At 39.0% G+C, this 27,248-nt stretch overlaps 1 protein-coding gene across 3 annotated transcripts in view; it reads right to left on the bottom strand.

The window, feature by feature from the left end:
• Positions 1-27,248, bottom strand: part of kiaa0825 (KIAA0825 ortholog) — a 573,303-nt gene that overhangs the window by 378,534 nt on the left and 167,521 nt on the right. For all 3 annotated transcript variants that reach the window (XM_061986612.1, XM_061986613.1, XM_061986614.1), the window contains exons 15-16: positions 27,173-27,248; positions 7,775-7,954 (exon numbers count right to left, since the gene is read on the bottom strand). The exon at positions 27,173-27,248 is cut by the window's right edge and continues 64 nt beyond it. In XM_061986612.1, the coding sequence (XP_061842596.1) occupies positions 7,775-7,954; positions 27,173-27,248 (256 nt within the window). The remainder of the gene's footprint in view (positions 1-7,774; positions 7,955-27,172) is intronic.

Below are 27,248 nucleotides of genomic sequence, written 5' to 3'. Positions count from 1 at the left end.
TTTGAATTGTCTTGCATAATTATTGTGCTCTAAAATTAAACTTGCCTTGCCTCATCTAACCACCTTGAGGTGTTACATTTCTAATTTATCATTATTCTTTACCAATATTGGTATGACACTACCAACCACGTTTTTTGAAGTCTTTAGCACGGCCGCCATAACTTGCAAGAAATGTATAGACCGGACGTATGGGAATCATCAAAGACCGCATACAATCGTCGGCCATTTTAGTTTTCAGGTCCCATTTTTCGGGAAGAATTCGGCTTGTTTTTGTGTGTGATGTTCTAATCCTGGACGTGTTTATTTTGTCTTTAGAATGTGTCGGGGGCCAATGAAAATGTCCCCCCCTGAAATAAAGCTTAACTACTCGTGATATAATGTTGAGGTATGTTTGTGTATGCATTTTTTGGCACAGTTCCCTAATTGGGTCAATCCAGAAGAACCATTAATGATACGGCTATCTGTATTTTTTTATTTTTTTATATCCAGCTAGTTATGACACCGCCGACGATAATACTCAATGCAATATTTGTCCCAAAGTAGTTAGAGTGTCCGCCCTGAGATCGGTAGGTTGTGATTTCAAACCCCGGCCGAGTCATACCAAAGACTATAAAAATGGGACCCATTCCCTCCCTGCTTGGCACTCAGCATCAAGGGTTGGAATTGGGGGTTAAATCACCAAAAATGATTCCCGGGCGCGGCCACCGCTGCTGTACACTCACCTCCCAGGGGGAGATCAGGGGTGATGGGTCAAATGCAGAGAATAATTTCGCCACACCTCGTGTGTGTGTGACAATCATTGGTACTTTAACTTTAACTTTTAATTAAAAGAAATGTGCTAGCTCGATGCTAATTTACATTAGATTCAGCACATAGATGTGTTAGAGGAATATTTTTCCACCTTTGGACGGAGTGAACTGTACATGAGATTCCATCTAATGTGAAGTACATTATGTTCAATGACATAATATGAATGCAAGTTAACTTTTGGTTTCAATCCCCCGTCAGGGCGGGGCAGCCTGCAAATTCAGGATTTTAGACAGCTCGGCCTCGTCTCTGGCGGTGGTAATGCTATTGTTAGTACTTACTCATTTGTATGAAATGATACCACTTATTATTTAGATAGCCTTAGCACTCAAGAACCTGGGCAGGCTTGTCCCTAAAAATGGAGGATTCCAATAGATGCTACTGGTTAGCATTGGCAGTTTTTTTGAGGGATTTCAACACCTCCAAATAGGAAAATCAAATACTAAAATGCACATTATTGTAAAATCAAACAGCTGATGTGCATTAATAGTTACGGGCAAACACTTTTGCAGGGCTCAATATACTACTGACAAGTAGGGGTGTCAAAAAAAAATCAACTTTTACGTTAATTACGATTCTAATTTTTAATGATTCTTAATCAATTTAAAAAAAAATCTAAAATCTATTTTTATTTTGTTTTTTTCAGTCTGTCCTGTCCAGCCACTCAGACAAATCATATTGTTGATGTAGATCAGGGGTAGGGAACCTATGGCTCTCCAGCCAGATGTGGCTCTTTTGATGTCTGCATCTGGCTCTCAGATAAGTCTTAGCTGACATTGCTTAACACGATAAGTAATGAATAATTCCGCTGGTAATTACAATGTTAAAAATAATGTTCGAAATATAAAACATTCTCATGCATTTTAATCCATACATCCGTTTTCTACCGCACCCGTTCAAGAAGTCGCATTAATGGTAAGAAGTATTTTATTTATTATTGGTAAGCTTCAGAATAACAATGCTATTAAAAAGAATAAGAGACTTATTATATTCTAAAAATGTTGGTCTTTCTTAAAAATGCACGCATTTAGTTATATTCAGTGTTAAACAAATATTATATGTCTCTCACGGAACTACATTTTAAAATATTTGGCTTTCATGGCTTTCTCAGCCAAAAAGGTTCCCGACCCCTGATGTAGATGATATATATCTGCTGTACACATTTACTTTACAAAATAGAAGTGTTTGATACTTCTCTTGTTATCTTATTTGGATTTGACTTTATTAAATGTTTGGGAAGACTTTTTTTTAAACAAAACCAGTTTTCTTTTAGGTTTTTTAGAAATTGATCGCAGCTGTTATTATTCATTATTTCATTATTTAGACAGCCTTAGAACTCAAGAACCTGGGCGGACTCGTCCCTAAAAATGGAGGATTCCAATAGATGCTTCTGGTTAGCATTGGTTATTTTACAGACGAATTTCAACACCTCCTAATAGGAAAATTGAATACTAAAATGCATATTACTGTAAAATCAAACAGCTGATGTGTATTAATACTTACAGGCAAACACTTTTGCAGGGCTCGATATACTACTGAATAGTAGGGGTGTAAAAAAAAAAAATCTATTTTTACGTTACTTGCGATTCAAATTTTTAACGATTCTTAATCGATAAAAAAAAATAAAAAATCGTTTTTTTGTTTTTTTTTCAATCTGTCCTGTCCAGCCAATCAGACAAATCATATAATTGATGTGGAGGATCTATATCTGCTGTACACATTTACTTTAGAAAAGAGAAGTGTTTGATACTTCTCTTGTTGTCTTATTTGTATTTGACTTTACTAAGTGTTTGGGAAGCATTTGATTAAAAAAAAAACAACAAAAAAACAGTTTCAGTAATATAGAAATTGATCAGAGCTGTTTATGTATTTTATGGAGGAATGTAGTTAATCCTAGAACTGCCACCCAATGTTATGGATGAATCAAGAATTGTTTTGAATCGAGAATGAATTTTGAATCGAATCGTTACCCTCAAGAATCGAATCAAATCAAATCAAATCATGTGGTGCCCAAAGATTCCCAGCCCTAATGACTACTAATGAATATTGGTATTGGTAAGAAATATCGGTATTGATATCAGTAAAATCCTAGCAATATACATCCCTACTCACAGGTGGCCCGCCATATATTTTTTGAAAAGTCCTTAATCCTGCATTTTTACCTTGGTTGATTAGTAAGGAACAAAAATAAAATATAATACATTTGTATTTATGATTAAAAATAGGCACATTAAGTTACTTGCAAAAGCAACAAATAAGTAAGTGAACCACAAATATTGTGAGTCAGTCGCAGTACTTCATGATGTCAGAGACAGAAATGTCAGCTATAGCCCCTCGATTGTTGAGATATTCTGCAAAAATGTCTCCAATAAAGCAAGTCATAACCGGTTAAATTCAGATGTGTTCAATCAACTTTCAGTGGCCTAAAGTGTTAGTACCCTCTCAAGGTGCGCATATGTATAGTCCGTCTTCCATGGTGCTGCCCTTTCATATCCAGCTCATATTGATGGCAGCCTAGCGATGCTGCATTGAAGCTGTGTGGCAGCCATAAATTTCCCACAGTAGCAGCTGTAGGAGCAAATGCTACAGGAGAGATAAAGTATTGGAAGTGCTGGGAAATCTTAAGGGACGTCTAACCAACGTGTGACCTCAGACCCGCGGAAAAAGACTGGAGCGGAACACAAAATGATATAGCTGTTTGACGAGGCAGTGCTGCTTGGCAGGTAAGACCTAGACCTATTTTTCAAAGTCACTTAGTTTTTACACAGCAGCCATTCTATCAATGAATGCTGGTGTATTGATTAGAAACCAGTGCCACTTGCTCCTACAGTATGTGATGCAAGTGGAACAGAGAAACATGTATATATGAATGTGAATAGCTGGAATAATAACAGGATTTGGCACAGCCCAGTAACCTCAATTCCGGATTATAAGCCACTACTTTTTTCCTATACTTTGAACTCTGCATCTTATAAAACGGTGCGGCTAATTTGGGGATTTCTCTTCCCTGACGGCCATAATGCAAATCAATCAATCAATCAAAGTTTATTTATATAGCCCTTAATCACAAGTGTCTCTAAGAGCTGCACAAGCCACAACGACATCCTCGGCTCAGATCCCACATCAGGGTACAAACTAGTAAAAAAAAAAACAACACTCAAGCAAAGACACTGAAAAGGTGTGTTATTGTTTGTGCTACGCCGCCATCTTTTGGACGAGTTCGCTTGCCCCAGGTGTTGCGACATGAACATCTACAGTATTTTCTTCTGTTTAGTGCTTTCAACCAGAAGTACAAGTGCCATTCCGTCTTCTCGCCATCCACAACGGTTCTACTCGTATGGATTCTTGATTCATCAACTCCAAGCAATGCTGTAAGTTTTACAATATAACTAAAACAATTCTTACTTACTAAACCGTCCCATGTCTGATGTCCGTAGGTGTGTTGTCATGCATGTTTGCACGTGCTTTCGTAATGTAATCAAGTTAGCGTCGTTGGCATTAGCTAATATGCTACTATGTTTCCGAGTGTCTGTGTTAGTATTATTAACTTAAAATGGCATTCTTTTTTGTATTGTTTCAGTTTCACAAATTTTTTTGTAAATTCAACAATATGTCTTGGTGGAGTTATTGAGTCTGTTTAGCTGATTGGAGAGCTAGCTTCCGCAGCTAGTGAGTCCATATACAATGGCTTTTGTTTGGTTTGATCATCCGTTTTACTGCCGTGTTACAGACATCGCATGGAAACAATTAGGTATGTAAATAAACAATTACAAAATATTTCTGTGTAAATTACTCATTTCACAAAGTATATATCTGTGGCTTATAGTCCATTGAGTATAATACATGGAAAAAAAATGTTTCTTAAAAAAACGTTAGCGGTATCCCGGTGCACTCCCGTAGTCCGGAAAATACAGTAATTAAAATAATTTGCCTGTGTAATTAAACAGTTAAACAGTGATTGGATGACAGTGGTGGTCTACCTTGCTCCTGTCGTCTCAATGTCTTTCTTTCCAAGTCCAGACTTAACCCTAATTAATACTCCAATAATTTACAGTCGACCATAATGTAAAAATTACAAAGTAAGTACAAAAACCTCCACAGGGACTCTGTGTTAAAATATGTATTAGATAGAGATAAGAAAAAGGGATTAAAAAAAAAAAAAAAAAAGGAAAATAAAATAATAATCATGGTTTTGCAATTGCACACTAGCCCTTGAAATATAATGAAATATTACAAGCTTTTAGTGTTTGACATTTTAAATGATGCGGTCAAGTCTCGTTCGTCAGTGCCCTTTTATAGACGCTACCTACAAAAGTTCAGCCTTAAAGGTTGGTACAGAACTACAGCAGCAGCCTATAAAAATGACACACTGCATTTACACCAATATGATAAAAACTGTGTGAGGTTCATTTGAGCTACAGCGCTGGTATAAAACTATAGGCCCTGGAACCAGATCTGGCCCGTCAGTTCATTTTATGTGGATCTAAAAAGCTTTGAGATACTGCACATTAGTAAGGTGCCTAATCTTTCTTGTACTGCATGCAATCAAAGATTATTTCACTTTAAACATTATTATTTAATGCAACAAGAATTGGAAAAGTTTTTGTTGCCTGACTCCCTAAAAGCTACTGTAAAATATACTTAAATATCAGCTTGTGACAAGTTGAGATTCTAAAAAGAAAAACAAAATGCTAACACTGAATTGCAAGGGAAATTACTAATAGCATCATGATGCGATTATACATTTAAATGTATATATTTTTTCATATTTTCTTCCTGGCTCTCAACAAAGGCGGACGTTTCCCTTCACTCTCCCTTACCTCTCCTGCTTTTGGTTCTTTGTCTCGTCTTGTCTTAACTTTCTTGGAGCCCCTTTTTGCGCTGCTCTCCAAAATCTAAACAATGGAATTGATCAAATGCCTCTCAATGAAATTGACACGATCTTCTCGTTGAGAAGCCCGGGTTCGGGGGAACCTGCCTGTCCAAAAGGAACGTTTGTTGCTGGATACACGATGGACTCATGGGAAAAGTGGAGGGTCGTGTGTCTGACGATTTGTTCCCTCAAAGATGTCGAAGACATCAACCTATTCAGAATCATGACAACCGGACATCCGCTGATTGGAGTAAACGTTGTCCTGGTGTATCGACAGATTCGTAACATGCTGGCAACAGTATAAGGTACATTGAAGCTGCCACAAATGATTGACAGGAGGGTCACAGCTATGGGCACTCAGACTGTAGTGATTTTGAACTAAACCCAAACTGGATAACATCTCAAAGAAACGTTCCGCTCTGCAAAGCGAAATTATGATCAATTTGAGAGCCAAAACAGACACATAAGCCTGCTCAACCTTCCCAAAACAATCCTTGTCTACAATTCAGCTCCCTCTGCACTGGCCTTGGCAAGGTCATGATGTAAACACACCCAGTGAGACCATTGCATCGAAATACACTGTCAACTCCTTCTCCCAGTTTCTTCAAGGACACCTGTGATGTTTTTGACTTTGTTGGACTAGATCTAGGACGCTTCCATAGCAACCAACTGTGTTATCGCGATGTCACTTTGCAGAATGAGGCCATGTTTACATTTACTTCCTATCTCTATACAGGATGCCGCAAAGTGGTGACAAATCAGTTTTTCTATTCAGTCTAAAGTTAAAGTTAAAGTACCGTATTTTTCGCATTATAAATCACAGTTTTTTTCATAGTTTGGCCGGGGGTGCGCCTTATACTCCGTAGCGACTTATGTGTGAAATTATTAACACATTACCGTAAAATATCAAATAATATTATTTATCTCATTCCCGTAAGAGACGAGGCGAATGTCAGCAATCGTCACACACACGTCAACCAATAAAAATTTGACGGGGGCGGGTCATGGCAGAAGTGCATTGTGCATCTTGGCAGAAGTGCATTGTGGGTCATTGGATGCTACCTGCTACTACGTCCGTAGCTATAAAAATGGATCATTTCAACACTGGTGGTAACTTATAAAAACTCAGAAGGGCTGAACAAAAATGGCACCGAAAAGGAAATCCTATACTGCAGATTACAAGCTGGACGTAGTGAAATATGCGGCAGAAAACGGCATGAGGAAGCGGCGCATACCTTTGGAGTTGGCAGAGTTGGCAGAGTTGTTTAGAAGCGACACAGAGGAAGAAGATTTCATCTAATTTAGCGATTAGGAGTGACAGATTGTTTGGTAAACGTATAGCATGTTATATATATTATAGTTATTTGAATGACTCTTACCATAATATGTTACGTTAACATACCAGTTGGTTATTTATGCCTCATATAACGTACACTTATTCAGCCTGTTGTTCACTATTCTTTATTTATTTTAAATTGCTTTTCAAATGTCTATTCTTGGTGTTGGATTTTATCAAATACATTTCCCCCAAAAATGCGACTTATACTCGAGTGTGACGTATATATGTTTTTTTCCTTCTTTATTATGCATTTTCGGCCGGTGCAACTTATTCTCCGGAGCGATTTATAATCCGAAAAATACGGTACCCATGATTGTCACACACACACACTAGGTGTGACTAAATTATTCTCTGCATTTGACCCATCACCCTTGATCACGCCCTGGGAGGTGAGGGGAGCAGTGAGCAGCAGCAGTGGCCGCGCCCAGGAATCAGTTTTGATGATTTAACCCCCAATTCCAACCCTTGATGCTGAGTGTCAAGCAGAGAGGTAATGGGTCCCATTTTTATAGTCTTTGGTATGACTCGGCCGGGGTTTGAACTCACAACCTACCCCTGTATACAGAATGTTCTTGGACAGGTTGTACTGAAAAACACATTTTGTTGTACTTTTTAAGTGCAATGACAATACAGTTCCATTCCGTATGGATCGAGTTACACCAGCCGTTTGAGCGCAACCATGACTGTGAAGAGGCCCACGTTGACAACAAGTTTCATACCCTTGAGCAGTATTCAATGGCTGCAGGCTATTTTACCTGGCAGTGAGTAGAGATGCTCCCATACATGTGCAGAGTCCAGGTATGGTTCAAGGGCCTGAGTCAAGGCCGTGGGAACGTCATTCAAGCAAGTATAAATGTTGAAAAGTGCATCAACGAAGGAATCACCCGCCTGGCGATGCTCGGGAGATGTTTCTCGGTGGCTATCCTGGCAAAAATCTGGGGAGAAAAAAAGATGGATTAAAAGAATAACATTTTTAAAACTAAGAGAAACACTAATACATGGATTAGGAGTGATGTTGGTCAAGATTTATGCTGTTATTTATTGCAATGACATCACAGCCAGTCATGTACTATGAACACATTTAAAATGGAGAAAGAGTAAAAACGAGACTTCCGCTAGGCCGAATAATAAAGAATCCTGAATCCCCCCCCAAAAAATCCTGAATCCAGGCGGTGATCTGGGTTCACCTCCAAAACTTAACCACTTGTTCTTTTTCCCTTTCATGATATTTCCCCAAATTTTCATCACAATCCGCCCATAAGTGTGTTTGTTCTAGAATGGAATGACATAAACGGCGTGAACCCTTGTGTCAGTCAGCATACACAGATCGTGCCTGGTGACATAGATGTAAGGTAACAAAGTATAAAAAGGATCCAGATCACCCCAAAAATGGAATCACCTGTTCCTTTTCCCATTTGCTAGAAATTTCATCAAAACCTACCCATAACTTTTTGTGTGACATTGCTGACTAAGTTATTAACTGCCACATAATCACAAACAAGTCAAGGCGTTGAGGGGATCTGGTTTGGTGGCTGCAGGATTAGGTCTCTGCTTTTTGCAGATGATGTGGTCCTGATGGCTTCATCTGGCCAGGATCTTCAGCTCTCACTGGATCGATTCGCAGCCGAGTGTGAAGCGACTGGGATGGGAATCAGCACCTCCAAGTCCGAGTCCATGGTTCTCGCCCGGAAAAGGGTGGAGTGCCATCTCCGGGTTGGGGAGGAGATCTTGCCCCAAGTGGAGGAGTTCAAGTACCTCGGAGTCTTGTTCACGAGTGAGGGAAGAGTGGATCGTGAGATCGACAGGCGGATCGGTGCGGCGTCTTCAGTAATGCGGACGCTGTATCGATCCGTTGTGGTGAAGAAGGAGCTGAGCCGGAAGGCAAAGCTCTCAATTTACCGGTCGATCTACGTTCCCATCCTCACCTATGGTCATGAGCTTTGGGTTATGACCGAAAGGACAAGATCACGGGTATAAGCGGCCGAAATGAGTTTCCTCCGCCGGCTGGCAGGGCTCTCCCTTAGAGATAGGGTGAGAAGCTCTGCCATCCGGGGGGAGCTCAAAGTAAAGCCGCTGCTCCTCCACATCGAGAGGAGCCAGATGAGGTGGTTCGGGCATCTGGTCAGTTTAGGGCACGTCCGACCGGTATGAGGCCGCGGGGAAGACCCAGGACACGTTGGGAAGACTATGTCTCCCGGCTGGCCTGGGAACGCCTCGGGGTCCCACAGGAAGAGCTGGACGAAGTGGCTGGGGAGAGGGAAGTCTGGGCTTCCCTGCTTAGGCTGCTGCCCCCGCGACCCGACCTTGGATAAGCGGAAGAAGATGGATGGATGGATGGATGGATGGATAATCACAAACAAAACAAAATAAATCTATAATTATTATTATTATTATTAGACAGACAGACAAACCCCAGTAAATGTATAACTTCCTGGTGCAGATAATATAGGAAAAAAGTGATAAAGTTTAAAAGTCAAATCCAAATTCCCTAATTAACCTGAACACAACACTTGCATTATTACTAAGGCTGTCAATGTTAAAGGTCTTTGGGCACCTAACGATTCCATCCGATTCCGATTCCTGGGCTGACGATTCGATTCAGAATCGATTCCCGATTTAAACATAATTCTTGATTCAAACCATTTCTTGCAATGTAGTATTTGGTACAATAAATATATTGAAACATTATCAAAACAGATTAGAGGTTAGGAGAAGCTTGTTCTGGTTGCATGGAGATGGCCTAAATATATATATATATATATATATATATCTATATATATATATATATATAGATATATATATATATACCCCCCGCGACCCCGAAGGGAATAAGCGGTAGAAAATGGATGGATGGATATATATATATATATATATATATATATGTATATATATATATATATATATATATATATATATATATATATATATATATATATATATATTTATATATATATATATATATATATATATATTTTTTTTTTTTTTTTTTTTTAAAGTGATTCCTATTAAAAAAAATAATTTTAAATTAACATTTCTGAAAATATGAATCGATTTAGAATTGGATGAACAAGAATTGCAATCCGAATGGATGTAAATAAAAAATGTTATGCCCACCTAATGTGTTCAGTGGCAAATTTGGCTTAAATAAAATCACGTGTGTCACGTCGAGGTCGCATTTTACTGCGCGGATCGTTCTCCCAAGATGCAGCAGGAACTCCGGAGGCAATGTTCAGGTAAATAAATTATTTATTCCTCATAAATCATTCAAAATACCAAAAGACAAGATACAAAACAAAAAGACGCGTGCCGATAGCACATGGAGCCAAGGCAAAACTTTGTGAGCAAAGAAGTAAGAAATCATCAAACGTAACTGTTGCGTAAAGCAAACAAGACAGCCAGAAAGTGTGTGGCGAAAAACAGGAATAATTAGCTCTCTGATTAGTGCCAAGGAGCAGGTGAGCATCCCGAACACTAATCAGAGGCAGGTGAAACTAATCAACACCCATGACAACTAAAACACAAACCCAGGAGTGCTGAAAACAGAACAGAGGGAGTCAAAAACTAAACAAAACATGATCCGGGCAACGGATCATGACAATGCGCATTTAAGTAAAACATTTAAAAATAGGTTGTGTATGATATTTCCAAAATAAAATTGCATTTAGGTCAAAATATTGGGATCTTATTTAAACCTAACTCAAATCAAGATTAATCACCATTAAAAAGTGCAGTTGATCTGACTTGGAAAATTAACAGTTTGACAGCGCTAATTATTACACTAAAATAACAAAAACTATCTTCACCAAACAGTTTTTGGTTTTAGTCAATCTGGTATCAAAGGAACTGTCCAACCCTTGTAATCATAATGGCATTATATTTAGTTTATTGTGATTTGAGTGAACTTGACAAAACATTTCATAAAGGCCTTAACAAAATAATATATTGATGCTTATCATTTCAGGTACTACAGTACTTTTTCTAGTAACTCTGCAACTTCCCTTATTTTTCTTTTTGAGTGTGCCCCAAATACACATTTGTACAATACAGAGGTTTTTTTTTATCATCATCAATTTTGTTTGTTCTCTTTTTTTTTTTTTTTTTTAACGTTTTCCTTTCACAGAAAGAAAGGGCAAATGTCAAGGCTGCCCAAGTTGACAGATGTTAACAGAACGGGCGGACAAAAGGCATTGTGGATGAGAAACGGAAATAAAAGTCACATCTGCGTTGGATGGATAAAGGCAAGAAAATATATTTCCAAAGCCCTGCAGCAGAGGGACGTGCAGCCACGCAGTCAGGAAGTGAAAGGGAAGAGGTTTTGACAGCGTGTCCTTGTGGGGCCGGCTGTCTAAGCACAGGGCTGACGGAGGTGTGTAACCTCTGTAGATGTCGACATACTGTCCAGATATTGTGTACTAAGTGTGTGTGTTAAGTTGACAGGGGTTGCTGAGGAGAGGCCCGTTTAGCTCCGGGGGTGGCAGACATCCAGCGGTCTGTCAGAGATGACAGCTGTTAGAATAGTTTGTCAGAATACAGGACTCATCACATTTTTTTTTTTTTTAACCAAATTTAATTGTGACAGAGTGGATGAACTTGGTACTCAGCACTCGTCTCAACAGGTCTAATTCACGTCATTATGTTATTGGTTCGCTAGCATTTACAGAAGTACTGGTTTCATTTTGGTGCCCGTTACGTCGATCGCGAGCTACCGGTCGATGGCGGAGGGTGTGTCAGTCGATCTCCAGCCAGGCATTAAAAAAATAGACCTAAAAATTAGCGATCATCAATTTTCACTATGACGTGACTTTGTGTGTACCTTTCAGCATTAATGGTGCCTTCACAAATGTGTAAGTTACCCATGCCTTGGGCACTAATACACCCCCACACCATCACATATGCTGGCTTTTCAACTTTGCGCCGATAACAATCCGGATGGTTCTTTTCCTCTTTGTTCCGGAGGACATGACGTCCGCAGTTTCCAAAAACAATTTGAAATGTGGACTCGTCAGACCCCAGAACACTTTTCCATTTTGTATCAGTCCATCTTAGATGAGCTCGGGCCCAGCGGAGCCGGCGGCATTTCTGGGTGTTGTTGATAAATGGCTTTCGCTTTACATAGTAGAGTTTTAACTTGCACTTACAGATGTAGCAACCAACTGTAGTTACTGACAGTGGTTTTCTGACGTGTTCCTGAGCTCATGTGATGATATCCTTTACACACTGATGTCGCTTTTTGATGCAGTACCGCCTGAGGGATCCAAGGTCTGTAATATCATCGCTTACGTGCAGTGATTTCTATAGATTCTCTGAACCTTTTGATGATATTACAGACCGTAGATGGTGATATCCCGAAATTCCTTGCAATAGCTGGTTGAGAAATGTTGTTCTTAAACTGTTCGACAATTTGTTCACGCATTTGTTCACAAAGTGGTGACCCTAGCCCCATCCTTGTTTTGTGAATGACTGAGCATTTCATGGAGGCTGCTTTTATACCCAATCATGGCACCCACCTGTTCCCAATTAGACTGTTCACCTGTGGGATGTTCCAAATAAGTGATTGATGAGCATTCCTCAACTTTCTCAGTCTTGTTTTCCACTTGTGCCAGCTTTTTTGAAACATGTTGCAGGCATCAAATTCCAAATGAGCTAATATTTGCAAAGAATAACAAAATGTTCCAGTTCGAACGTTAAATATCTTGTCTTTGCAGTCTATTCAATTGAATATAGGTTGAAAAGGATTTGCAAATCATTGTATTTTTTATTTATTCACGATTTACACAGCTTGCCAGCTTCACTGGTTTTGAGTTTTGGAAAAATCATGGTTATGGTTTGAGTTTATTTCGAACATTACAACATGATACATGTGTTAAACATGCTTTTATGTTTAATATATAATATATATACAATTGTGTCCTCTCAATTGCTCTGTTGATTGCTATTCTGAATGTTGCTAGGCCGGGTTTGGTTTTGGAATTGGAATTGTATTATTATTGAGTAATATTTTGTTGGATTGATTGGTTGAAAAAATACAATTAAAAAAATATATATACCAACTCACATGGGGTAGTTTGTTTTATATGTAGTCCATCTTAGGTTTGGTTCAGAGAGATACACTATATTGCCAAAAGTATTTGGCCACCCATCCAAATGATGAGAGTCAGGTGTCATAATCACTTGGCCCGGTGTATAAAATCAAGCACTTAGGCATGGAGACTGTTTCTACAAATATTTTTGAAAGAATGGGCCGCTCTCAGTGATTTCCAGTGTGGAACTGTCATAGGATGCCACCTTTGCAACAAATCTAGTCGTGAAATTTCCTTGCTCCTAAATATTCCAAAGTCAACTTTATTATAAGAAAAGTGAAGAGTTTGGGAACAATAGCAAGTCAGCCACCAAATGGTAGGCCACGTAAACTGACAGAGAGGGGTAAGCGGATGCTGAAGCGTATAGTGCAAAGACTTTCTGCACAGTCAGTTGCTACAGAGCTCCAAACTTTATGTGGACCTTCCAATTAACCCACGTACAGTACGCAGAGAACTTCATGGAATGGGTTTCCATGGCCGAGTAGCTGCATCTAAGCCATACAAGTCCAATGCAAAGCGTGGGATGCAGTGGTGTAAAGCACGTCGCCACTGGACTCTAGAGCAGTGGAGACGCCTTCTCTGGAGTGATGAATCACGTTTTTCCATTTGGCAATCTGATGGACCAGTCAGGGTTTGGAGGTTGCCAGGAGAACGCTACATTTCGGACTGCATTGTGCCGAGTGTGAAATTTGGTGGAGGAGGAATTATGGTGTGGGGTTGGTTCTTCAGGAGTTGGGCTTGGCCCCTTAGTTCCAGTGAAAGGAACTTTGAATGCTCCAAGATACCAAAACATTTGGGACAATTCCATTGGATGGCACTTCAAGTTCATATGTGAGTAAAGGCAGGTGGCCAAATACTTTTGTCAATATAGTGCATGAGGGATAGATAGTATTAGTATCTTTGGGTTCCTGTATTTTAACACTATGACGACACGCTACTGTTTGACGTGTCGAAATGTTAGATTGTGTTGGTAAGCAAACCTGAGGGCAACAGTGGCACATGCCAGGTAGTGTGGGAAGCCATATGAAAGAGCAGAAAGGTTATGTGCGGGGGACATTTTGTGCCAAAACACATGTTTTTCTTTCTTGCTTTGTACTTTTGATTGTTTAAGTCACTACTACGATTTGTTGTTCTGTTTTACACGTGTTTGAGGCATGCTTTGTCAATAAACACGTCACACGTCCAACAAACTGAAAGTCTGCCTTCCTATCATTTGACCCTCGGACGCCGCATTACAACCGTAATGGAATGGCCGCACGTTGGATAAAAGTGGTTCATGTTGGCCAAACAGTCAGGAGATCTCAGGTTCGGAACTCCATTTGGGAACTTGTGTGGGCTTCAGCTCACCTGTAACCCAAATCAGGACACGTGGTACAGAAAATGGTTGGATGGAAGTAATACATTTTATAGTGCATAGCTTATTTTTACGCTAAATAATTGTATACGTAGTAAGATGACTGTTTGAGGAACTTCTGCAACGCAAATCTCAGAGAAGTGACATTCACAAAAGAATCAAGTTTTTTGAACGATTAGAACTGATTCACAGTTGTCAACCATGCGTTTAAGAGACGTTTCCCCGCCCCCCCCCCACTTTTGGGCAGCATGGCTCAGATGGTAGAGGGGTCGGCCAGAAACGCGAGGGTTCCTGGTTTGAATCCAGCTCGCGCCATCGTAGTCACTGCCGATGTGTCATTGGGCAAGACACTTCACCCGCCTCGCTCCCAGTGCCACCCACACTGCTGTGAATGTAAATAATGGGTTTCTCAATGTAAAACGCTATGAGTGACGAGAGAAAAAGCGCTATATAAATGTATTTCACGTCACTTTTAGCCGTTTTTTGTGCACGTGCAAACACAGAATCACCCGACCGGCAAGTCAAGTCAGAGAAGGCAGAGTAAGTAGCATTTGGATTCACCTTTTTTAAATGAATATTTTCATTTTTAATAGTTTTTATTAGGATTTTTTTTTTTTTAATTGAATTTACTTTTCAGGTTCATTGTTCTGAAGTAGTTCAAACTTAGGCTTGTACAATATTGTATAGACATTTGTATCGTGTCCTAATTTTCATTCTAGTTTTATTACATATACATAAATATATTTTATTCTTACTTATTATTCATGTATTTATTCTGTATAGTGCTTCATTGTATTCATAATGTTGATGTCACTGTCAAAGCATAGGGATATGGCACCAGTTTAAGAAATGTTTGCAATCAAAACGCAACAAGAATAATTCCCACCTATAGACTAAAATGTATATAGATTGAAATGATTCTGATCTACATATCTTATAACTGCTACCAGTAATTGATTTTTTTTTTTTTTTTTTTATTAGTAAAAAAAACCTACTATTATAAGGAACGGGTCTTTTAAACAGCTCTTCTAAGAGCCATAAATCCCATCTCTAACTTGCATCATACATTGGCCATCCATCATTAAAGTTAGGACTAAGGACCGCGGATCTACTAAGATTCCAAAAAAATAGGTTGTTAATAGTAAGATAATACTAAAGTAAAAATGTTAAGAAATCGTGAATCCTGTAGGATGAAAGTCATCTTTAATATTAGTCAATTAGTTAATTGGAACTATACATCATTCCCAGTTAAAAGTAGAGGGAATGAGCCAATAGGAAATACAAGTGAGACAATTTTCAATGCTAACACAGTAAGTGACTCAAAAAGGCTCCACCGTAAGTAAAGTAAAGGTCCACTTTTCTCAAAAAGCGCTACCTTGGTGCTAATAAACTTTGGCTTTGCTATTAACATGCTACTGCTACGCATTAGCGATTTTACATGGCGATTTCAACACCTCCAAATCTGTTCATAAAGACTTCAACTATTATGCACGTTACAATCAAACTGCTGGTGCGTAATAAATACAATACTTGCAATATTAACACTTTTTAGGGCGCAATAAGAACACACCATGAACTATACGCTACCACCATCTAATGCATTGGGCCTGCAACTGTAATTTCAACTTAATGTCATTCTTGCAAATAATAATATGATGATAATGAAACAAGATATAACAACTGGACAGCAGTTATCAAAATCATCTCAGTTTTAAATGTTGCAATAAAAAATGAGATTGTATCATCAAAAACAATTAATATTAACGCACACAAAAGCAGGGGTGCCCATTACGGTCGATCGGCAGCCAGGCATAAAAAAAATAGACCTAAAAATGATCAATCATCAATCTTCACAATGACGTCTCTTTCGTCACTTGATTGACATTCACGGCACCCGAGGGTCTTGTGAGATGAAGCTGGCTGCTGCCAGATCATTATTAAGAAAAAATGACCGACAGGAAGGCGAGAAACAATTTTTATTTCAACAGACTATGGCGCCGTACCTGCCGTCCAAAGCCTAGAGACCGACAGCGCAGTTCCTGTCTTCACAATAAAAGTGCTGCTGCATCCTGCCTGCGCTAACAAAATAAGAGTCTCAGAAAGCTAGCACACACAAGCTAGCAAGCTACGGAGTTTGCCGCCAATGTATTTCTTGTAAAGTGTATAAAAAGGAGTATGGAAGCTGGACAAATAAGATGCCAAAAAGCAACCACTTTCATGTGCTATTGGACAGAAAGGAGGACTTTTTTTCTCCTCCATTTGAAAATGTGGACGTTATCATCACTACTGTCTGATTCCAAGCAATGCAAGTCATCAGAATCAGGTAATACACCAACTTATATTCTTGTCTTCATGAAAGAAAGGAATCTGTAAGTTATGGTTACGGTTTGAGTTTATTTTTAACATGCATACAATTACAACATGAAACATGCTTGTATTTTTATTTAACACCTTTAACATGTTAACAGAAAAACGTCTGTTTCATTAATAATAATAAAAAAAAATAATAATAATAATACATATCTATACATGAAAGAAAATAGATGGATGTCTATATACATATATATACATATATATTATGTGTATGTATATATATATATATATATATATATATATATATATATATATATATACAAACATAATATATCTAATATATATATATATATATATATATATATATATATATATATATATATATATATATATATATATAATATATACATATATATAATATATATGCATATATATATATATATATATATATAGACCACAGAACTTTCCACCAGAAGGTCTTATCTTTGTCCATGTGATGTCAGATGAAACAAAAATGTAAACTCAAGACAGCCATGACATTATGTTCTTTACAAGTGTATGCAAAACACACACATATATATATATATATATATATATATATATATATATATATATATATATATATATACATATATACACATTTTGTACCTGTACCAAAATGTATTTCGATACTTTTTGATACTTTTCTAAATAAAGCGGACCACAAAAAATTGCATTATTGGTTTTATTTTAACAATAAATCTTAGGGTACATTAAACATATGTTTCTTATTGCAAGTTTGTCCTTAAATAAAATAGTGAACATACAAGACAACTTGTCTTTTAGTAGTTAAGTAAGCAAAAAAAAGACTCCTAATTTAGTCTGCTGACATATGCAATAACATATCGTGTCATTTTCCATTCTACTATTTTGTCAAAATTATTAAGGACAAGTGGTAGAAAACAAATTATTAATCTACTTGTTCATTTACTGTTAATATCTGCTTACTTTCTCTTTCAACATGTTCTATCTACACTTCTGTTAAAATGTAATAATCACTTATTTTTCTGTTGTTTGATACTTTACATTAGTTTTGGATGATGCCACAAATTTGGGTATCAATCCGATACCAAGTAGTTACAGGATCATACATTGGTCTTATTCAAACTCCTCATGTGTCTAGGTATGTATTTACTCAGTTTATAAACATAATATACTTTTTTAAAAAACGAAAGAAGATGTTGTGATGATAAAAAAATATCAACATAATCATAGTAGTATCGAATAGATACGCACTTGTACTTGGTATCATTACAGTGGATGTCAGGTGTAGATCCACAAATGGCGTTTGTTTACATTTTGACGCCGGTGAGCTACGGTGTGTTAGCTATTCCTCGTCCTGCAGTGATAATGATACGTGTAAGAAACTTACTTTATTTGTCGCCATGGAGGCCAGGATTAGTGATTTAGAAGTAACTAAAACACTGCCGACTGCGGATGGACTTTAGCCGCTAGCTAGCGAGCCATGACTTAAAGCACCCTTTCTAAGGGGGGTTTCTGTGTTATAACTTCACCTTTATCGTTAGTTTTTAAGCCAAAGTGCGTCCATTCTCCCTATTCTGTCCAAACACTGTGTCTGCTTGTAAGTACTCCGTGACATGCTCTTCTGCTCGTAAACCAGCAATGACACGACGTGGCGGCGACAGGAAGGTGGTGGACCGGTACTTTTTAGAAGCGGTATAGTACCGAATATGATTCATTAGTATTGCGGTACTATACTGTATATGTATGTATGTATATATGTACGTATATAAATAAATAAATAAATGATAAATGGGTTATACTTGTATAGCGCTTTTCTACCTTCAAGGTACTCAAAGCGCTTTGACAGTATTTCCACATTTACCCATTCACACACACATTCACACACTGATGGCGGGAGCTGCCATGCAAGGCGCTAACCAGCAGCCATCAGGAGCAAGGGGTGAAGTGTCTTGCCCAAGGACACAACGGACGTGACTAGGATGGTAGAAGGTGGGGATTGGAAAAAAAATAAATAAATAAATAAAATAAAATAAAAAAAAAAGGTGGGGATTGAACCCCAGTAACAAGCAACCCTCCGATTGCTGGCACGGCCACTCTACCAACTTCGCCACGCCGTCCCATATATATGTACATACATATATATATATATATATATATATATATATATATATATATGTATGTATGTATGTATATATACATACATACATACATACATACATATATATATATATATATATATATATATATATACATACATATATATATATATATATATATATATATATAATACACACATATATACACATATTTATAATGCGTATACATATATGTGTATGTACATATACACGGTAGATCACCTCGAATTGATCATTTGAAAAGTAGCTCACCTGCTAAAAAAGTGTGGGCACCCCAGCACAAAATCAACAAAAATTGGTACGGTCGATTATTTCTATTCGTATTGGTTCAAATGTGAACGGTACCCATCCCTACTTGTATGACAGTCAATGATACTTAAAATGTGCATGTGCAGCTGTATGTGGCTTGAACTTGAACCAATGACTTATATTTCCTTTATTTCCTAAGACAAACATAATTCCACAATACCAGCAAAGCGTACAATTCACTAGTATCTCAGAAATGCTCGCCCTTACAAGTTCTGCAATGCATTGGTCCATGTTTGTCCCCGCCATGTTTGTGTGGTGTGAAACAATGTAATGCAATATAGTGCATCATTTAACTTTGTTGTATAAACGAAAAGACATTACAGTAAGAGATGGGGTTTTCCAGTCTGGGTTTCTGCTGACTAAAAATAATTGAATTTGAAAGAACAAGTCAAAACTTTTGTTCCAGCGCAGGGTCATTAATATTCTTAGCTTGATAACACACGGCTTTGAAGCAGCCTCGCCACTCAAGGTCCAAATTAGAAATCATTTCCTCCCTGATGCTGTTCAGTTTTGTTTTTTTTCCTTTCTTGCGCAATCATATATCTACAAACTCTAAATTAGTGACCTACAATCAGTCTATTAGGTGGGTTATGCCACTATCTTGTCCAGTAATTGGTCCTGAAGGTGAAAGTGTTCTGGGTATCATCAGTGCTGTGACCACCATGGGTCCTGGGAAACAGATGTGTGAACACTTATTTAGGGAATTAGTGAATTATATTTATACAGCACTTTTCTCTAGTGACTCAAAGCGCTTTACATAGTGAAACCCAATATCTAAGTTACATTACACAGTGTGGGTGGCACTGGGAGCAGGTGGGTAAAGTGTTTTGCCCAAGGACACAACGGCAGTGACTCGGATGGCAGAACCGGGGATCGAACCTGGAACCCTCAAGTTGCTGGCACGGCCACTCTACCAACCGAGCTATGCCGCCCCACACTTATGAAAAAATGTGTAGTTCAATGCCTTATTGAGTCCTCTATGCTGTCTTGAAGGGGAACTGAACTTTTTAAAATTTAGCCTATCATTCACGATCCCTATGTGAAACAAAAATACATATATTTTTAGTTTTTTTGTGCATTTTAAGTCGTAAAATATGGCTAATATGAGGTGGCTAACAAGGCAGCAACTAAGAGTACTCTATTCCTCCCATAAAGCCCTCTAGAAACATCCAAAAACCACCAACAATACTTAATTTACATGTCTTGACCTGAATAGTAACCGAGTATTAGCAATTTTGTTATTATTTGATAACTGTGTGGGCATTAAGGGCGCCGCCCTCAACTAGTTCCGGTCGTACCTAACGGACAGGAGTTTTTGTGTAAAAGTAGACAGTTTTATGTCTTCCACAGATCCTCTACCACATAGGGACCCCCAGGGCTCAATCCTTGGCCCAATATTATTTGCACTTTACCTTCTCCCCCTCGGTTCTGTTTTCAGGAAGTTCGGTATTGCATTTCATTTTTATGCCGATGATTGCCAGATTTACTTTCCCATGGCACAAAATACCACGGTCCAACGTCTTATTGACTGCCTGCACGACATCAAAGCCTGGCTTTCAGTTAACTTCCTGAGCCTAAATGAAAACAAAACAGAAGTTATGTTGTTCGGTCCAAGTCGCTCTCCCTCCCCCAACGTGGACCTCGGCACTCTGTCCCCGTATCTCAGTGACTGTGTTACAAACCTGGAGGTAAATTTCGACGCAGATTTTTAGTTTGAAAAACAAATCAGCAGTGTCGTACAAAAAAGCTTTTATCAACTACGCCAAATAGCGAAAGTGAAGCCGTTTCTGTCAGGACATGATCTTGAGAAACTAATCCACACCTTTATCCCGACTCGTCTTGACTACTGCAATGCCCTGTACGTAGGCATTAGCCAGGCCTCCCTCGCCCGCCTGCAGCTCGTGCACAACTCTGTTGCTCGTCTGTTAACACAGACCCGCAGGCGTGAGCACATCACCCCTATACTAGCGTCCCTTCACTGGCTCCCTGTGTGTTACCGAATAAATTGTAAACTCCTATTTGTTTTTAAATGTCTAAACAACCTCGCTCCAACTTATCTCTCCGACCTCCTTCAGCCTTACAGCCCCACCCCCATCCCTAAGATCAGCCGATCAGCTGCTATTGACGGTCCCTGACACAAGGCTGAAGCTTAGAGGTGACAGAGCTTTCGCCGCTGCTGCTCCCAAGCTCTGGAACGACTTACCTCTGCGTGTTAGACAGGCCTCTTCTATTCCTGTTTTTAAATCACTCTTAAAAACATACTTTTATCCCATGGCTTTTAACACTGAGTGATCTGCATCCTGATATGGCGTCCCACAATGCACCTGCTTTTTATGTTTTATTTATTTATTTATTTATTTTTTATCGTGCTTTGTTTGTGTTGTGTTGTGCTTGCTCGTTTCTCTTGTGTTATCTTTTAACCTGCCCATTGTACAGCACTTTGGCTACCCCTGTGGTAGATTTTAAATGTGCTTTATAAATAAAGTTGATTTGATTTGATTTGATTTGATTATTAGTGCAAACGCAAAAAAGTATTTTTAGTTGCGCCGTGATCACAGAGGGCTAACTAGCTGACACAGCTAATGATACACTGAGCTGCTGCATCACCTCTGAGTTGGTGAAAGCTAATTCTAGATTATAGGAGTGTGGGAAAAAATCGATTCAAATTCAAATCTCCATTCTCACGTTGTATGATTCAGTATCGATTCTCAGTTTTCAAAAATCGATTTTCTTCCCCTGCTCCCGGCAATGTGTATGTGCCTTCTGGGCTACCGTAGGTATTGCGCAATAAGCTGCGTGGCTACCTGGTGGCTAGCTATGGGGAGTGTAGTGTTGTTGTGTTGGCGCTAAAATTTAGGTAGAAGAAAAAGAAACCGAGCAGCCTAAAGAAGAACTACAACCGCCTCCGCGGACTTTGAAAGCAAACGTTTGGAGACGCTTTGGATGCAATTTGCAGACTTTGCAACGCTAAGTGAAATATTTTGGGAATACTTCAAATCCCCGCGCTCACTTGGACAGACACCAGCCAGAGTTATCAGAGGAAAAGGATCATCCACTAACAACACCGGCAGCTGATCAACTCAGTTCACCAGTTTACAAAATGACCACCCAGTTCTGAAGGGGCAAAGAAGATAACCAGATCCATCGCTTGTTTCATTGCGAAAGACCTGCAACCATACAGCGCAGTGGAGAGAGAAGGCTTCAGGTTCATGATCAAAACTAGTGAGCCACGGTACGACATCCCATCACGCTCGGTTTTTACAGACAATGTTGTACCTTCACTTTACAGAGAGACAAAGCTAAAAGTGGGAGAAGCTGTGACTAAAGCTAGCAGAGTCACTCTTACCTGTGATCACTGGACCTCTAGGACCTAGACTGGGGTAGATCCTGCTGAAAGCCTATGTATTGAACCAATAGAGAATCGTTTTGAATCGGAAAAATATAGTTTTTGAATCGAGAATCGAGTTGAATCAAAAAAATCGATTTATAATCGAATCGTGACCCCAAGAATCGATATTGAATCGAACCGTGGGACACCCAAAGATTCGCAGCCCTACTAGATTATACAAAAGTAAATCATGCCTCTCACCTGGATAGTAGAAGGATGTGGCCATTAACTATTTTATGTATTGATTTTAGGATTTAGACTCTGTTGTTGAATGTAACTTTTCATCTCGTTGTACATGCCAAATATAGATCAGGAGTCACCAACCTTTTTGAAACCAAGAGCTACTTCTTGGTTACTGATTAATGCGAAGGGCTACCAGTTTCCATCCATCCATTTTCTACCGCTTATTCCCTTTGGGGTCGCGGGGGGCGCTGGAGCCTATCTCAGCTACAATCGGGCGGAAGGCGGTGTACACCCTGGACAAGTCGCCCCCTCATCGCAGGGGCTACCAGTTTGATACACACTTAAATAAATTGCCAGAAATAGCCAATTTGCTCAATTTACCTTTAACTCTATGTTGTTATTAATAATTTATGATATTTATCTTTGTGGAAACACTGATCATCTTAATGATTTCTCACAATAAATATATATAGAAACAGATAAATATCAATATGCAACACTTTAGTTTTATATTTTCTCTAAGTGCACATTTTTCAAATTGAACATTTTCAAATGATCACTTCTAAGACAGTCTTGTGAAATCACAATATCCCATTTTAACTAGCTAGCCACTAACATTTTTTAACAAATCATTAATTACTTTGCACCATGTTTGTACAAATAATAACTCATGTAAAATACAAAAGTCAACTCTCAAATGTTTAAATAAATCATGTCACACTTTGAACTGGACACCAAATCTGTTATCTGTTTCTTTGTCAGTTAGTGAAGACCAAGTCTTTAAAATATTTTCTTGGATTTTCGAATTCTATTTGAGTTTTGTCTCTCTTAGAATTAAAAATGTCGAGCAAAGCGAGACCAGCTTGCTAGTAAATAAATACAATTTAAAAAATAGAGGCAGCTCACTGGTAAGTGCTGCTATTTGAGCTATTTTTAGAACAGGCCAGCGGGCTACTCATCTGGTCCTTACGGGCTACCTGGTGCCCACGGGCACCGCGTTGGTGACCCCTGATATAGATACTGGACACAATCAACCCCACACTCTTGCAACTACAGGACCATAAAATGGTCAGAAGAATCAGGCTTTTGAAGCAATAGAATGAATATTTTGGTGAAAAAACCCTCCCTGAAATGAAGCTGGGAGCTCATGCTGACCCAACACCGCGTATGACATGTCGCTCCTACTTTTCATTTGTCCGCGCACAAAAACGGGTCACAGCCGCTCGTGGCATTGCGAGCGTTCAGTCAAGCCCCTGTCTTGCCACTTCTCGCTTAATTAGCCCGTCACTGAGATAACACGCGAGAGTCAGCGCTTCTGGCGTTGATATACGGCGCCATGCGGAGGCATTGTCGCGCCTCGGAGCCAGGCTGTGGCGGAGCAATAGAAGGAGACAGTGAGAGTTGTTATTAATGAGGTCACTATAATGTGAATTAATGTGCGAGTGCACAACAGTCTTTAAAGGTTAGACTGTTGCCAGTGGAGGGGAGGGAAGGAGGAATGCAACATCTTTAAAGGTCAGCATATGTGCCTGTTGAGTGTTTATTACTGCACTCTATTGATTTAGTGATGCTGATGACCAAGGTGAAAATGATGATGGCAAAGATGATGACCTAATAAAATTAGAGGGAGCTCATCTAACGTCTGGAGAAGTTAAGAGTTTAGTTACTATGGAGCAGGGGTGTCCACACTTTTTCAGCAGGCAAGCTACTTTTTAAATGACCGAGTCGAGGTTATCTGCCTCATAAATATTTATTTATTTAGTTTGCCGTGCTTGTTCACATGTTAAAGGTGTACAAAATACATGCATATTTAACACATACTGTATATATTCCCTTCTTTCATGCAGACAATAATATAAGTTGGTTGATTCTGATGACTTGCATTGAATGGAATCAGACAGTAGTGCTGCTTGATTGATTGATTGATTGATTGATTGATTGAAACTTTTATTAGTAGATTGCACAGTACAGTACATATTCCGTACAATTGACCACTAAATGGTAACACCCGAATAAGTTTTTCAACTTGTTTAAGTCGGGGTCCACGTTAATCCATTCATGGTACAAATATATACTTTCAGCATAATACAGTCATCATACAAGTTAATCACCAGAGTGTATACATTGAATTATTTACAATCCGGGGGGTGGGATGTGGAGGGGGTTCGGGGGGGTTAGGTTATTAGGTTAGGGTTGTAGCTGCCTGGAGGTGTTCTTTTAGTGCGGTTTTGAAGGAGGATAGAGATGCACTTTCTTTTACACCTGTTGGGAGTGCCTTCCATATTGATGTGGCATAGAAGGAGAATGAGTTAAGACCTTTGTTAGATCGGAATCTGGGTTTGACGTGGTTTGTGGAGCTCCCCCTGGTGTTGTGGTTATGGCGGTCATTTACGTTCTGGAAGTAGTTCTGTACTTCGGTATCAGGGAGGTGTAGCGAATTTTATAGACTAGGCTCAGTGCAAGTTGTTTTACTCTGTCCTCCACCCTGAGCCAGCCCACTTTGGAGAAGTGATGACATCCACATTTTCCATTTTACATTGTGGAGGAGAAAAAGTTAAAAGTTAAAGTACCACTGATAGTCACACACACACACTAGGTGTGGTGAAATTACTCTCTGCATTTGACCCATCTCCTTGTTCCATCTCCTGGGAGGTGAGGGGAGCAGTGAGCAGAAGCGGTGGCCGCGCTCGGGTATCATTTTGGTGATTTAACCCCCAATTCCAAAACTTGATGCTGAATGCCAAGCAGGGAGACAATGGGTCCCATTTTTATAGTCTTTGGTATGACTCGGCCGGGGTTTGAACTCACGACCTACCAATCTCAGGGCGGACAGTCCAACCACAAAAAAGTCCTCCTTTCTGTCCAATACCACATGAAAGTGGTTGCTTTTTGGCATTTTATTTGTCGAGCTTCCATACTCCTTTTTATACACTTTACAAGAAATACATTGGCAGCAAACTCCGTGCTTTGCCAGCTTGTTTGCGTTAGCTTTCTAAAACTCTTATTTTGTTAGCGCAGGCAGGATGGAGCAGCACTTTTATTGTGAAGACAGAAACTGTGCGGTCAGTCTTTAGGCTTTTGACGGGAGGTACGGTTGAAATAACAACTTTTTCTTGCCTTCCTGACTGTCTTTTTTTCCTTCACACTGATCTCGTGTATCATGTTGTAATTGTATGCATGTTCAAAATAAACTCAAACAATAACCATAACACATAGATTCCTTTCTATCATGAAGACAAGAATATAAGTTGGTGTATTACCTGATTCTGATGACTTGCATTGATTGAAATCAGACAGTAGTGATGATAACGTCCACATTTTCAAATGGAGGAGAAAAAAAGTCCTCCTTTCTGTCCAATACCACATGAAAGTGGTTGCTTTTTGGCATCTTATTTGTCCAGCTTCCATACTCCTTTTTATACACTTTACAAGAAATACATTGGCAGCAAACTCCGTGGCTTGCTAGCTTGTTTGCACTAGCTTTGTGAGACTCTTAATAATAATAATAATAACAAAATACATTTGTAACGCACTTTACATTTGTTAAAATCTCAAAGTGCTACAAAGTGTAAAAAAAAAAAAGGTAAAAAATAAAATTAGAAAGTTACAATATATAATAGAAAATTAAAATAGAAATAAAAACACTAGATAAACACTAGATAAAACATAGAAACAGATAAAATAGAAATAAAAACATGACAGCACTGGATAAAACAGATAGGCAAGCAGTGCATTTAAAAACAAGAAGGCAAAGAAATTAGATAAAAGCTGTGCTAAAAAGGTGGGTTTTTAGTCCCTTCTTAAAACGGTCGACCGACCGTGGTGCTCTAAGATGGTCGGGGAGAGCGTTCCAAACTCTTTTTTTGTTAGCGCAGGCAGGATGGAGCAGCGCTTTCATTGTGAAGACAGAAACTGTGCTGTTGGTTTTTAGAGTTGTGACAGCAGGCACAGCGCGCGAGTCTGTTGAAATAAAAAGTGTTTCTCGCCTTCCTGTCGGTCATTTTTTCTTAATAATGATCTGACAGCAGCCAGCGTCATCTCACAACACCCTCGGGTGCCGTGAATGTCAATCAAGTGACGAAAATGACGTCATAGTGAAGATTGATGATCTCTAATTTTGCTACCGAACATGCTCCTCTGCTCGTAAACCAGCAATGACACGACGTGACGACGATGGGGGGTGGTGGACCGGTACTTTTTAGAAGCAGTATAGTACCTAATATGATTTATTAGTATCGCGGTACTATACTAATACCGGTATACCATACAACCCTACTGCGGTCCTTAAAGCATTCACACTGTGCCTGTTTAGCAAGAGCTTACATCCAGCATTGACTTGGACTGCAAACACATTAGACTTGACTCACAAGAGTTTTCCAGGAGAACACAGGGCAGGTGACATTCTCTGTGGAGCAGCATTCGCAGTAGCAACCTGGGATTGCT

The sequence above is a fragment of the Nerophis lumbriciformis genome, linkage group LG12 (genome assembly GCF_033978685.3).
Source record: "Nerophis lumbriciformis linkage group LG12, RoL_Nlum_v2.1, whole genome shotgun sequence".
Lineage (NCBI taxonomy): Eukaryota > Metazoa > Chordata > Actinopteri > Syngnathiformes > Syngnathidae > Nerophis > Nerophis lumbriciformis.
The sequence above is the reverse complement of the archived record's forward strand: the minus strand, read 5'-3'. Positions and strand labels throughout refer to the sequence as shown.